General features: G+C 34.4%; 2 protein-coding genes across 2 annotated transcripts; one reads left to right on the top strand and one right to left on the bottom strand.

Annotated features, from left to right (window-relative positions):
* The first annotated feature begins 2,022 nt into the window (after positions 1 to 2,022).
* LOC18095759 (cold-responsive protein kinase 1) lies at positions 2,023 to 5,536 on the top strand. The gene is made up of 7 exons (XM_024593748.2): positions 2,023 to 2,210; positions 2,888 to 3,047; positions 3,255 to 3,370; positions 3,488 to 3,698; positions 3,975 to 4,218; positions 4,587 to 4,737; positions 4,976 to 5,536. The coding sequence occupies exons 2-7, from the start codon at positions 2,969 to 2,971 to the stop codon at positions 5,363 to 5,365; spliced, it is 1,191 nt and encodes a 396-aa protein (XP_024449516.1). The 5' UTR covers positions 2,023 to 2,210; positions 2,888 to 2,968; the 3' UTR covers positions 5,366 to 5,536.
* Positions 5,537 to 6,067: 531 nt separating this feature from the next.
* Positions 6,068 to 13,740, bottom strand: LOC18095758 (uncharacterized). The gene is made up of 9 exons (XM_006370401.3): positions 12,411 to 13,740; positions 10,948 to 11,077; positions 10,373 to 10,860; positions 9,546 to 9,626; positions 9,320 to 9,424; positions 8,134 to 8,247; positions 7,975 to 8,058; positions 7,718 to 7,789; positions 6,068 to 6,712 (listed from the first exon to the last, which is right to left on the bottom strand). Exons 1-9 carry the CDS (start codon positions 12,729 to 12,731, stop codon positions 6,443 to 6,445), a joined length of 1,665 nt encoding a protein of 554 aa, XP_006370463.3. The 5' UTR covers positions 12,732 to 13,740; the 3' UTR covers positions 6,068 to 6,442.
* Positions 13,741 to 14,240: the final 500 nt, after the last annotated feature.

Raw genomic sequence — 14,240 nt, 5'->3', positions numbered from 1 at the left:
GATTTACCAGGGTTTGTTTGATTTTGTTTTCTCTTTTTAAGCTCATTTTTTTTTTAATTTCATCCCCCAATATTTATTCGATTGGATATTGAGCTCTGTTATTTTTTTATTTGTTTTCTATAGGATTTCTCGCTAATTTTAAGAATGGTTTGAGTTATCTCAAATATTTTTATTTGTCATTTAAAAAAAAATTAGCTTGTTTAAAATGAATTTTATTTTTGGATTAGATTAAGTGAATTGATTGGATAGAAATATGAGATGTGCTTGGGAGATTAACCCGGGCTTAAGAGATTTGTCCTGATTTACTAGGTTTTCCCTCTATTTTTTTAAAGCTCGTGTTTTTCAGTTCCATCCCTCAATATTTATGTGATTGAAGGTTGAGCTTGTTATTTTTTATTTGCTTTATATAAGATTTTTTATTAATTTTAATAATGATCATGGTTATCTCGAGTCTTTTTATTATGAATATAAATCCCAAACAAGTTTTTCAAATCTTGTGATAAAAAATGAATAATAACTAAAAGAATTTAAAATGAAAATTAGTAGTGAATTATTAATCTTTTTTTAAAAGATATTCTTGGTCATCCCTTCTTCTTCTTCTTTTTTTTTTTTTTGTCATGTTTGAAAATATAATAATTTTAAAATTACATTTTAAAATGTATTTTCTTTAAAAAAATATTAAATTAATGATTTTTTTGTGATTTTAATATTCTAATATTAAAAAAAACAATTTTAAAAAACATTCCACATCATAATCTCAAACACGTATCATTGCTGCTTCTGTTTATTGATGTTGTTGTTGTCGTTGTTGTAATTAAATTTTCCAATATTGAGAAACTTGTATTTCTCCGAATCCTTGAAACCTAAGACATGAAACCTTGATATTGTGGATAATAATAATTATAGAAATGATTATAATAAGCTCCAAGCAGCCAAATCTCCATGGAAACTTCCAGCTAGTCTCATTGAATATTATTTTTCAATACGACAATGCTCCTCCGTTCTTGCCCAGTTGTAATGTGAACACAACACTTTTTGTACGGATTGTCCACCTTCACCTCCCCTGGCACTGCATGCGACTTGGATTAAACAACAAAAACGTTGACGTATTATGATCAAGGCTCCATGAATATCATATTTTATTTGGGTCAGCCCTAAAGAACTAAAACAGCAATCAAAAAGATTTCTTACTTTTTTTATTTTCTTGATTTTTTTTTGAAAGCAGATGAATTGTAATTACTACTCTTTTTTTTTTTTTAGAATTATATTAGCTAGAGTTTACACGTGAAGTTAAAAAAGTAATGGGTTTTTTTTTTTACCATTAAAAATTAAAAATACCGAAAGATTTACTGATATAGAATATTCCTATTCGTAAATTAGTCGGTAAAATTATCAATTGTTAATTTAAAACATAACTTGAGTTGAGTCTTACTTTAAATCAATTGTTTTATTAAAAAACCTATAAAATAACTTTATTTTTTAAAATTACAACTTGAGTTGATTTATAAATTCTAAATGGTCTATTTTGTCTGTTTGTTAGTGTGATTGTAGTTGCTTTTCAAAATGTTTTTCATGCTGAAATGCATCAAAATAATATTTTTTTTATTTTTAAAAAATTATTTTTGAGATTAGCACATCAAAATTAATCCAAAACATACAAAAAAAAATTAATTTTTAGCAAAAATAAAATTTGATATTTTTGAAAACACGGGTTGGCCCGCGTTTCCAAATGAGCATTTAAAAGTATAGTTGAAGTTGTTTTTCAAAATGATTTTATATGCATCAAAACAATATTTTTTTTAAAAAAATTATCTTTTGATATTAACATATTAAAATAATTAAAAAAACTAAAAAAATTAATTTAATTTAAAAAAAAATTAATGAAAAACCGGTTTTACCATAGCCAAATACGATTACCAAATATAAAGTAAAGTTTTAAAATGTCGTTGACACTTTCTTTATTTTGGAGCGCGGAAGCAAAAGAGAAAGGAGACTTGACACTATCACTTTTGTTTTTTGTTTGTGAAAGTCAGTCGCCAGCTCCTCGCTTTCGTAGAAAAAACCAAGTTCAAAGAACGTGCGCTTTCCTTCATGGACCTATTAATCAGCAAGGTGCTTCTCTCTCCTGGTCAGAGCTGTAGACATCTTTCTCTTCAGGATAATCAATCTTCTCTGTCTGTTTCGTCTCCTGATCTCTTCTTTTGTTCAGGGTGAGTTTTTCTTTTTGCCTTACTTGTGTGTTTTTTTCAGCTTCTTCTTGTTTTCGTTCTGTTTTTCCTTTTGGCTATCTGTTTCTTGTGGGGTTTCTTTTTCTCTGATATGCTTCTGTTTGCTGATATTTCTTTCCTTTTTAGTCTATTTTTCATGATCTTACTCAACATTTCCAATTAACTTTTTTATGTTTCTTCACGATTTTGATGTGATTTTAGTTTATGTTCTTCGTTTCAAAATGAAAAAGGGAGTCAAGATTAGCACCAAAATATTCATTCGATGTTCTGTCTAGCTACTTATGAGTTGGGGGCAGGGTTGAAATGATCATAATTATAAGAGGAAATAAAAGGGTAGGGAGGAAATCAGTTCTCGATGACATTGATAGACAAATGACGCACAAAACATAAGCTGTAATTAAACTCTTAGGATCCATCTGCAGTTGATTTATGTAGTACCGTTTTTTCCTCTTTAATCTTTAGTAGTCTGTGTCTAAGCGTGATATTGGCTGTTATCTTTCAGTTGCTTGCATTTAGGGTTTGATATGTCCAAAGATTTATAAACACATCAATCCTTCCCAAAGCTTACTCAGTCTCCAGATCATGTCTAATAGCTGTGGTATTTCATTTCATTATTCTGGATTAAGTACCTGAGGTTAATTGTGTTTATGATGATTCAGGTTTGTTGGTCGTTGAAGTTGTTTATTTCAAGCTTTTGAAGGTTGCTATAGAAGGGCTGTTCACTGGCAGAACAAACAGACATGACTTGTTTTTCTTTCTTATGTGGTAGACGGATAGATTCTTCTCAAGAATCTCAACATATGGGTAGAGATGATGAAGGTAGACTACTGATAAATTTTGTGTGTTTTAGTGTGCTTGTGCTCATAAATAGACAGATTTATATGTATCTTGTCTGGAAAAGCCTGTAGAGAGAATTGTTTCAACAGGGTCATAACCTGCCATATGCATGAAATGAAGTTTTCTTTTTAATTCACATCTTTGTTTTCCTGTCAATATGAAGGTTCTTATTGTTTTATTTCGTAACAGAACTTGGAAGCATTAAGAATGTTAGATGTTACACCTACAGGGAATTAAGAAATGCCACCGAAGGTTTTAGTGCGGCCAACAAAATTGGGGAGGGTGGTTTTGGTTCTGTATACAAGGTAACCGTATGATTGTTATTATAATACATGACTAATGATATCAAAGTAGTTTTATATGGTATTTTTGTATTTCTTTTAATTGTGAATGGTACTTAAGAAATGATTATGGATGTTCAGGGACGGCTGAAACATGGGAAGATAGCTGCTATAAAAGTTCTTTCAGCCGAGTCGAGACAAGGGGTGGAAGAGTTCTTAGCAGAGATTAAAGCAATGTCAGAGATAGAGCATGAAAACTTGGTTAAGCTGTATGGATGTTGCGTAGAAGATAATCACAGAATTTTAGTTTACAATTACCTTGAGAACAATAGCCTTGCGCAAACTCTTCTTGGTAATTCTTGAATATCTTCTTCTTTTGAAATACTGATGTTTTGGTTTACACCATTGAAAAATAGTTCTGCCTTTTTGAGCTTGAAACTTCATGAACAATTCATGTATATATTCCTCTCAAAATATACTTATCTGCTTTTATTACACTGAGAATCTTGGTACCAGTAAACATATATGCACATGCATATGCATATGAACCCATATGATTTATGCGAAGCTTGCTTTTATTCCATGAATCGATTGGCATCTGAGCGCTCAAGTATTTTTTCACTTTCAGATGGAGGTCATAGTCACAGCAATATCCAGTTTAGTTGGAGAACACGGACTAAGATATGCATTGGGGTAGCAAGAGGGCTTACTTTCCTTCACGAGGAAGTCAAACCATACATCGTTCATAGAGATATCAAAGCAAGCAATATTCTTCTTGACAAAGACCTCACTGCGAAAATTTCAGATTTTGGTCTGGCTAAGCTTATACCAGACAACCAGACTCATGTCAGTACACGAGTAGCTGGAACACTGTAAGTTTCCTTGTGTTATTACTCGTTTCAAATTGAATAATTCATAATCGACTTGTTATTGGATCTATAATGTAGCTATGCTGTGCAAACTGCAAACACAGTATATGGAGTGATTAACACATATGGAACCATTGCAGTTGCCTTTTCACAATGTTGGTCTTTTTTTTCTGGAAAGCTTTATAAATTAGTTGATTCGCAGAACGAAAATCCGGTTGTTGTATTTCTTGATTAGATTTCCAAGATGCTGCCCTTTATGAGCACAGAACCTGTATTTAGTGCTACTCAGCTTCTTTGAAGAATCTTATTTTAAGCATGGATTATATTTATAAGCTTAGCTGCTTAACTTTCCTCTCTGTTTGTTGCTTCAGAGGTTATCTGGCACCAGAGTATGCAATAAGGGGGAAATTGACTCGGAAAGCAGATCTCTATAGTTTCGGTGTCCTCCTTTTGGAAATTGTTAGTGGGAGAAATAACACAAATACACGATTACCTGTTGAAGAACAATACCTCTTAGAACGGGTATGATGAATTTCTTGAGTCCTTGCTACTATGTTTGAAGTGATTGAAATGTCAAGTTACTGGCTTTATTACATGGATTGAGCTATGATTTTCTGATTGCAATGCTTGTTTTTCATCCATTCTTTTTCTTGATATCCAACATTTTACGTAGAGAAAACATTTACATGAATAATCAACAATCACGATTAACTCACACTCGGGGGCACTAGCTGACTATTATTTGGTTCTACCTTTGCAGACCTGGGAACTTTATGAGCGAAGGGAGCTGGTTTCCCTGGTAGATGCATCATTAAATGGTGACTTTAATGCTGAGGAGGCTTGTAGGTTTCTAAAAATTGGTCTCCTCTGCACCCAAGATGATCCAAATCTCCGGCCTTCCATGTCTACTGTAGTCAAAATGCTGACTGGCCGGAAGAATTTTGACGAGAGAAAGATAACAAAGCCAGGCCTTATTTCTGATTTCATGGACCTCAAAGTACGAGCTCCCTCCAAGACCAAAGCATCTGCTTCAACATCCTTTAATGTATCTTCTGGGTCGGACAACCAGGACACTTCAATATTGACATCAGAAAACTCATCAAGTGTAACCATGACGGCTTTCACGGAATTATATAATCGGAGCATTTAAACATCAACGCGAGAGAAATTCCCATTACATTTATTTTATTCTATTTTTGAATTTTTTGAGCTTGTAAATTCTGCCACCATCCCTTATACACATAAACATACAATTTCTTACTCACCTGTAAATGGACAAATTCCAGTGATGTGAAAGATAGCATGCAATGGTTTGTTCTCACCTTTACTCTTCCCGTCTCCCTCATTCACCCCCTCCCCTTTTGCACACAATTATACATCTGGTTTCCATGTCTGTTCCAATGACATTAATTACCAGAAAAGTTGATAAGGGAATGAGAAATCCAAGGAGGAAATCATGAACAGCTCATAAAATTTCAAGTTCCAAATGAGTTCTCTGTTTCTGAAGCTAAATGTGTACACACTAGCTCAAAAAAGATGGCTGTTGAATGATAAATGGGTGAAAAGAATTTTGTTGATTAACGTGGAATGAGGGCAAAGACTTCGTAGACCATTCTCGCTCCTTAAAGAAACAGGCGACGATCCCCTTCAATCCAAGACTTTTCTACTCTTCCAATTGTCTTTTCCGTCCTTCAATTTATCGACCATACCCTAAAACCATTCTGCCTGGCCAAGGTCTTGAAATGCACGCTCCTGTGAAATGACTTTCCAAGACCACCCAACACTGCATATATAGTAAACATATAAGAAAAAAAATACATGGCATGAGTTGTAATTCTTACCAAGCGGCAAGTAAAGAGAACCTCAAGTAAATGAGATATTTATTGAAAAGATAAAAAATATGTACAAAAGATTGAAAGTCATTTCACCAAGGCTAACATTATGTGCTGCTTGTGTAAAATGTATATTAATTTTTTTCTTCCTTGGGGGTGGGGTATTCAGACATTGAATGAAAAGTCAAATGATGCAAGGAGGGTAACTGCCAGTTACAAAGTTGAAAATTGCTCCAAAACTCAGGCAAAACCCATGTCTTTTTTTGTTTTCTGGATTCTCAAATCACCAAATCACATTCCTTAACTTGAAACAGGTGATCTTGATCCAAACCAATCACCCCACAACAAAGGCAAGAAAATGCGGTTCCATTTTTTTGCTTGTGATGGGAATCTATTCAAGTTGATGTCCTTCGCCATTGCTTTTTCCCTTTCTTTTGAGGCAGCTTAAAAGGACTCCAACTCTTTCTACGTTTGGAGGTCTCACAAAAAAGGCCAGATGCCAGGGCCTGCTGAAGCCACAGCTCGAATTCTTCTTCATCCTCATCCATCATTTCAGCATCCAAGTCCCATGGATATCTGCTCGAGTTGGACCGTTGAGTCTTCTCCAAGCCAACCATGTTTACATGGAAGCTTGGCCTATGGGTGTTGGGCCGACATTGCATTCCCTGCAAAGAGTTTTTATGATTTAAAATACTGGAAAGTGACTAATATCTGCTTATAATTGAATCAGTCAATATTCAAGTCATAGGCACCAATGATGCAAGACTGTCATGAGGAATTGAAAGATCCAGTCAACAGTCATTTCCATTAATGATAGTTGGAAATAATGAAGTGAACCTCAAGTCGACAGTGAGAAAAATAGTTTGAAATATGCCAACATGGAAAGGCACTTTTAGCTGGAACATAGGATCTTCTCGTCTGACAATCTCCCAAGTGTGAATCTAACAAAGTGGAAAGAGCAGCAAGTGGCCTGTTTTTTTTGCTACCTTGATAGCTTTCCTTTTATTTTTCAGAAAGCAAATCAGATAAAATTAGGTATCTCAAAATCCATTAACATGGGATTTAGATTCAACAGCTTGTTTTTATCAAGGGTATTTGATTCAGCCTTGGATTTACAAAAGGGCAATTTGTAATTTCAGTAAATTTTATATGAAGAGAAATACTTATAGCTATTTTAGAATTATGAAAATTTCTAATTAAGAAGACTTAGATTTTTCTTTCCCAGTCAAAATAAGAACATTGTATTTCTTATTTAGGAGTCCATGTCTATGATTAGTAATATGCTTATATTCTTTCAATTTCAGCATAATAAATATTATGAATATAGGGCAGACCTTTGATTAACTTGTTGAGTAAGTGGTGCTTTCATTAAGGAGTGATCCTTTAAATCCTATGAACAATAGTTAAGTTTTTTTTATACTGCTTTCTTTTAGATAACTAATTCTACAACCATAACCCTAAAACAACCATCTACAACTTCCACTGAACTGTCTTGCATCCCAATTAATGTCTGAAAAAACCCTAAGTTCAGCAAGGCAAATGAGCTTGGAGTTGTAAATTTCACAGATCATGAAATTGTAATACTTCTTTTTTCCTCCACAACAGAGTTACAATGACATATCTAAAAAAAGAAAACAAATTCAGCAAACACATGAAAAAGAGCTACAGACCTGACAAATGGCCCATTCTGACACATCAAAGATTTTGCTCTCAGCACAAACAAATGCACGCGGAATCTCCATCTAAAAGAAAGGAAATTGAAATGCTTAGCATAATGAACAGCTGACAAGATTACAGATCATTAAAATAACATTTTGACAAGATTACAGATCATTAAAACAACATTCACAATATAACCTCAAATGAATCTGTGGAATTATCAGACATATTTACTGCAACCTAGACAAAACAACACAAAGGAATGTACCTTTTGAGGCCTATCAAAGACCAATGTGCCTTTATATTCAACCCATCCATCTCCATCTTTGGCTTGATGATATTGGCAGCAATCCTGAAGCAAAAATTACTTATTATATATAATTTTAGATGAAAAATAGAATTGGAGAGAGAGAATCGGAAGACTGACCTGACACCATCTTGCCTTGGCCTTGGTCCTATTAGTGCACACCCATATATGTGAAATGCCACATTTGGTGCACTGTATCCGCCTGGATTCCTCAGAGCAGTAATCTGGATTATCCTGCTTATAACAGTAATAGGCTTAGAAATTGTAGTAGTTGATAATATTCCTTATTATCAGTGATTTAACTCAGAACCATATGAATTAGTTCAAAATTCAGCATGCAACTTCACATATCTGCCATACATATCGTATAGACTTGGAATTGGGAGGCAGGTTCCCAAGATTAAAGAAACCTCTTGCTACTTTGACCAACCTTACAATGCCTTGCCATTTTACAACTAATGAATACTCATGAGCCTAAAGTTAAAAATACCAAGTGAAAAATAAAATCCCCCGGTAAATATATTTTCGTGTTTGCAAAGGGTTGCCCCACTTTATGCTTTCTCAAACAAATATACCTTATCATTATCCTGTTCTGGTTCCATCAAAGTGTGGTTCAGAGGGTGGAGAACTGGATAAACTGACATTCAACATTTTAAAAGAAGTGATTGCTCTCAGGAAGCAATAGCGGCAAGTTAAAGAAAAGTCATTGCACCAAAGACAGTATTCACAACTCATTGCACAAGACAAAGATGCATCAATTAAATGTTAGTTTGATAACAAGATTCCACATGGGGAACAGTCTTAGGTTATGTTTGGTATGATTTTAGCAAATTGATTTAAGTTGTTTTCTTTTTAACTTTTGACTCAAAGAAAATTCATATGTTTGATTAGAAACAACTTTTAACTTAATCAAAAGTTTGTTACAAAATAGACTCAAAATTTTTCTTTAGACAAAAGTTGAAATTTTTAACTTGTGCATTCTAACTTGCACTATTCTCCTTTCAAAAAGATACCTTGAGTCATTTTTACCAAACATACTTCTAACTTGAAATCATTTGAACTCATTTTTATCGTGCAAGTCATTTATAAGAATATAACTTTTGAATTATGACTCAATGTCACAAATCATAATTAAAAATTAAGCCAAACAGAATCTTAGCCTCCTCCACATATGGTTGTTTTATTCATTTTTTTTTTTCATTTTTTTTTTCATGAGTTTCACACAAATGACAATTAAAAAAAAAGAATTCCAAATATTGACTATGAGGCAGAAAAACATAATGACAAGCAACACCGCATTAATTACCTGACATGAAGTACCATGGGACTTCTGACATACGCTCCTAGTCTTAGATTCTTCCCTTCTCAGTTGCTCATCATAGTCTCTCTTCTTCACAGAATCTGACAGAACCTGTACGTTGTATCATTTTGGTCAGCAAAAAGGACATGAACCAACACATTCTTAGCTTTGTATGTTTCATATCTCATTACTTACTCTATGTGAGAGAGAGACTTTCAGTGTGGATGCTTACCTCATAAGCACATTGAAGTTTCTTAAATGATTCACTTGCTAAAGGGCTTCCCATATTTTTATCAGGATGGACACGCATGGCCTGCATATTTAACAGGATAAAAAGGAAATCAGTAAGCCTACTCCCCATTCCCGACTGACCCCAGCATTTATTTGTTTTGTTTTGTTTCCATGGCAAGGGATAATCGATTTATACATCAAGAACAACTTGACACCACTCCATGACTTACAGGATCAGGGCGGAACTAGAATTTTAGAAATAGGAGGGCCAGCATGAGAATGCTATAAGAGGAACTTGAAAAGGAATGAACTATTTAATTTTTTAGGTGGGGGGGTTGGGTGTGTGTGTGTTGGGGGGGGGTTGCAAATGCAGTACTAGCAACTCATCTGGCTTACATATCACAACAATGACATTTTAACCAGCCATGGACACATCTATGCAAAATCAACAAGCAGGTTTCTTGGGAAATCAAAGGACAGATGCCTATGGCGGATTCATGTATTGCCCCAAACATTGTTCTCTTTCATTTACCCTAACCAGGCCTTTTAACTGCCAGGCTGAATGTAAGGATTTGTGTGCTACATTCCTAGGGTCCTATTGTAGCAAATTTTCTGGTACTAGGGTTTTTTTTGTTTAATGTGACCATTTTGGATACTTGGTGAACCATTGTGATATCTCATTTAGTTGCACAAAACAATCTATAAGAAGATGCTAAACTATTGAGTAATGGCCCAGTAGGATCAATTTATCTATACACTTTGGCCTCTTAGAAGTGAGAAAACTAAAATGGTTACTGGTGTTAATTTTAGAAGAAAAGAGGCACTTACCTTTTTATGGTATTCCTTTTTCAAAATGGCAACATCAATTCGCTTGTGGCGAGAAAATCCCAATGCTTCATAATGATCCACACTATCTAATATTCTTTTCATCTCATTGGTTGAGCTTGTTTCTTCTACAACTACTTTTCTAGTGGAAGACTCTCTTTGGTTATTCACAACAGATGAGCTAGCAGCTGGGCTAGATGATTTGCATGGTTGCACCTTTTCAGATTCATCAACAGGAATTGAGAATTCACATTCCACAGAGAACTCATCTTCCAGAACTGTTTCAGATTCCTTATGCTCTTCAAATTGGGTGCTTTCACTAACATTATCACACCATTGAAGTAGAAAGTTTAATACATCATTTGAGAAAAAGGTGAGGTTTATTGATAGGAAAACACCATGCCATCCAACTCGAACTTTCACACAATAAATAGCATATATAGTCGCCATTAAGACCACTAGCCGTGCATGATTTAGAGAGAACAAATAGCCTGCATTTACATAATGAAGCGAATTAAATTTCCCAAAGTTGGGGGGGGGGGGGGAAATCATCTACTTGCACTAGGAGCTCAACTTACCTCCAACTATAAATAATGTTCCAGTTATCCAAAAGTTAGCATACATCCATAAAATTAAAATAGCAAATAGCCCTACAATAAAAAGTCCAGGAGTGTAGCCCAAATACTGAACAGCAGCTCCTGCAGCTCCCTGAAATATTGAACCCACTGTCAGTGGCATTCTAATGAAATTTCCTTTTTTAGAAAATTCACTTGAATCACAATCACCAACAAAGCCAATGTATCTAAAGGCCTTGTTGGTATATAGAAAACCCATCACCTCCGACCACCTTTTTAGTGATATTTTTGTTATAAACTACACTAAGTTTCAGATCCACGATTATTAATGAACTCAAATGCTTAATGTCAAAAATTGCAAATGCATGGAAGCAATCAAAAGCTGAAAGCAGTCCAGTAATAAAGTTGCAGACATAAAATACATGATCACAGCTTTAAAATCTATCATCCTCCCTCCCCCCCTGGCCAGAAAAATAAATAAAATAAAACGAATAGTGGGCTAATTTAGAACTAAATGTGGGAGCAGCTGAAAGCAGACAAATGAGAAGGTTGCGAGCATAAAGACATCGCCACAGCATTAAGCTCTATCATTTTCTCCCCCAAGAGAACAAATGAATTGGAGGCTAATTTAGAACTAAATGAGATCAGGAGCTTCAGGCACTAAACCTATAAACATAAGCTTCAAATACCTCTTCAGTTTGGATAATAATTACTCTATATTTGTTGAATTTAAAGTCTAAGGATTTTGCACTTCCGGAAAGGAGGTAAGAGTTCTTCTAGTCTAGGTTTACCTGTAACTAAATTTATTGCTAGTCAATCCCAGTTACATGCACAAACACCCCTCTGAGACTTCAGTTCTATTAAGTTCTTATTTTATTTAACCAGGTATTGAGATCTGAGCTTACACTTGAACCTTTTCTTCTATAATCTCTCTCTTAATCTGATGAATTTCAGTCAGTAAGAGAGTTGTGGGATACTGCATCACTAGAGTGGCATGCCAAATTGGTGATTGGGCTATGTAGGATTCATGGTCAGGTTCCTAGCCTTTCAGGATCCAATTCATTAATTTTTTAATTTGGTTTCATGAAAAACCCGCAAGAGCTTATACCACATTTGTTGACAAACTAGTTTCGAGATTGGTATCATCAGGGCAGATAGCCAATAACCTTGCATTGTACAAAAACATAAATTAAACTCCACATTGTTATCACTGATTTTAATCACCCTCCACCTGATATTCAGATGCTAATTATTAGACTATCTACGATTACTGACATCTTGAATATGCCACAATATAAATTTGAACACCATCATACAACTCAAACATTGATAAATCGGGAAATGCATATTCAAATGATTGGATTACTAAATATAAATAAAAATAAAAAATGATAACGACATGATCAGAATAAGAATCAGGTGCAAACAACAACAGAAAGTTAAAAGGCTAAAATAAGCGAACATACCATACAAAGTAGTACATAAAGCAAGCAAGACATTGAAGTGAGACTAAGGAAGCAACTCCACATTATAAGAAGCAAAGCTGCCGAACCCAGTTTGATAACAGAATTAAAACCCCTCGTAGCGCAATCTTTCCAATAAATCAACATAAAACGCATCAACCTCCCAAATCTTGCACATCCACTGCACACCATAGGCCAATGCCTCTCTATAAACACTCCGATCTTGTCCCTCAAACACCCCACTGCAATTTTCACCCGTGAATAGACATGTTTCTGCGTTTGCAACCATTTCCACCCTTGCTTAACCAGCCCAATATCCTCCATTATCAAATTTCTAACTATATAACTAACTCCACAAACACATAAATAAACACAACCTACAACTTAAATAAGCATCTAGATCTTCATATACTACAATCTATTCATATCTCCATAGATGTTACCCCAAAATCCTCTATCTCTCACACAATGTGAAGCTAAAACATGAATGCTATCCATAGTGAGAGAGGCTTGATCTACCAAAACTACCATAAAGCAACCTTGATCGGAGAGATTTCACAGGTTTCTCGAGGTTGCAAAGAGAAACAAGTGAAGTGAAGGTTCCTATTCTAGTAGTGGGAGATGAAAAAGGAGAAAGACACTCATGAAAAAAACAGTAAAATCCATCAAGTTCAACACTAAATTTTGCTTCACATGTACGTTTTCAAAAAAGCAAGATCAACCCAAATTATTCTCCTTTTTTATTTTTGACACTAATGTCTTTATCAATGACCTCTCTCTCAAGACAGAACACAAGGCCAAAAAAGAAAAGAAAAAAAAGACCCAAAAGAGAAAGAAGTCAGGAACTAACAGTAACTGTATTAGGGTGTCATAAAAACACCATTTAGATCCCAAAAACTCAGAAAATAACAAGAAAGATTCAAACTTTAACCAGAAGAAGAAGAAACAACAACTGGGCACAGTTGGGTTTGGTGGGGTTCACATAATAAAGGGCTAAAGCTTAACAAAAGACCACAAAACTGGGATTATTGCAAGAAATACTAAAATGGGTTTCTTTAAAAGAGAGATTCGGAAGAGAAGATAATGATCGTTTGGCTTTGGTGGTGAAGAAAGACAAGAGAAACCCTAACTTTTTTTTCTTTTTTACCAAGTGCAGAGAGAGCTCGTGAAAAAGAGACAATGAGTTTCAAAAAGTTTCAAAAAGTGAGTTTTTTTATTAAAGTGGAGAAAGAAAAGAGGAGTTATTGAGATTGCAAGAAGCGAATGTGAGAGAGACAGAGAGAGAATTTACTTTAGGCATTGTGTTGTGTTTAGGATAGAAGAATTGGATGAGTGTTGCTTAGCATAATAATGATTCAGTGGGACCTACTTTGAGTCTTTTTTTTTTAATGGTTAATGGATAAAATAGTTTTAATAGAATGCATCCGTTTGCAGGATAGTTGTTGTAGTTAACAACTAACAACGAGAGCTCGATTTTAGTCACTTTTGTGTTGGGCTTCAATGGGGGAGGTTAGCTTTGGCTTACACCCATTTTAGACCAAATAGGGTTTGATGGGTTTTAGGCAATTGAGCTCTAGGGCTTGTGATATTTGTCAGCTTGCTTTCATTCAGCCCATGGCATCTTGTATATACTAGCTATCTAACCTTGCTTTAGATTATAGTTTTTTTTTCTTTCAAAAAAATAATGGGTAGGTAGGCTACTTTGATGTATTTTTTTATATAAAAAAATTTAAAATGTAAATAAAAAAGCTCATGCAAGTATCTAATTAAATAATTCGATAACCATCTATGTAAATAAATAAATAAAAGTCGTTAACAATAATCAAAAAAGAA

Source organism: Populus trichocarpa, chromosome 1 (genome assembly GCF_000002775.5).
Source record: "Populus trichocarpa isolate Nisqually-1 chromosome 1, P.trichocarpa_v4.1, whole genome shotgun sequence".
Classification (NCBI taxonomy): domain Eukaryota; kingdom Viridiplantae; phylum Streptophyta; class Magnoliopsida; order Malpighiales; family Salicaceae; genus Populus; species Populus trichocarpa.
This window is presented reverse-complemented; position numbering and strand designations above follow the sequence as displayed.

Coding starts and splice junctions, on each gene's coding strand:
- LOC18095759 (XM_024593748.2), top strand. CDS start 2,969: ATGACTTGTTTTTCTTTCTTATGTGGTAGACGGATAGATTCTTCTCAA. Junction 3,048..3,254: donor TATGGGTAGAGATGATGAAG/GTAGACTACTGA, acceptor ATTTCGTAACAG/AACTTGGAAGCATTAAGAAT. Junction 3,371..3,487: donor GTTTTGGTTCTGTATACAAG/GTAACCGTATGA, acceptor ATGGATGTTCAG/GGACGGCTGAAACATGGGAA.
- LOC18095758 (XM_006370401.3), bottom strand. CDS start 12,731: ATGGAGGATATTGGGCTGGTTAAGCAAGGGTGGAAATGGTTGCAAACG. Junction 10,861..10,947: donor AACATTATTTATAGTTGGAG/GTAAGTTGAGCT, acceptor ATGTAAATGCAG/GCTATTTGTTCTCTCTAAAT. Junction 8,248..9,319: donor CCCATGGTACTTCATGTCAG/GTAATTAATGCG, acceptor TGTTATAAGCAG/GATAATCCAGATTACTGCTC.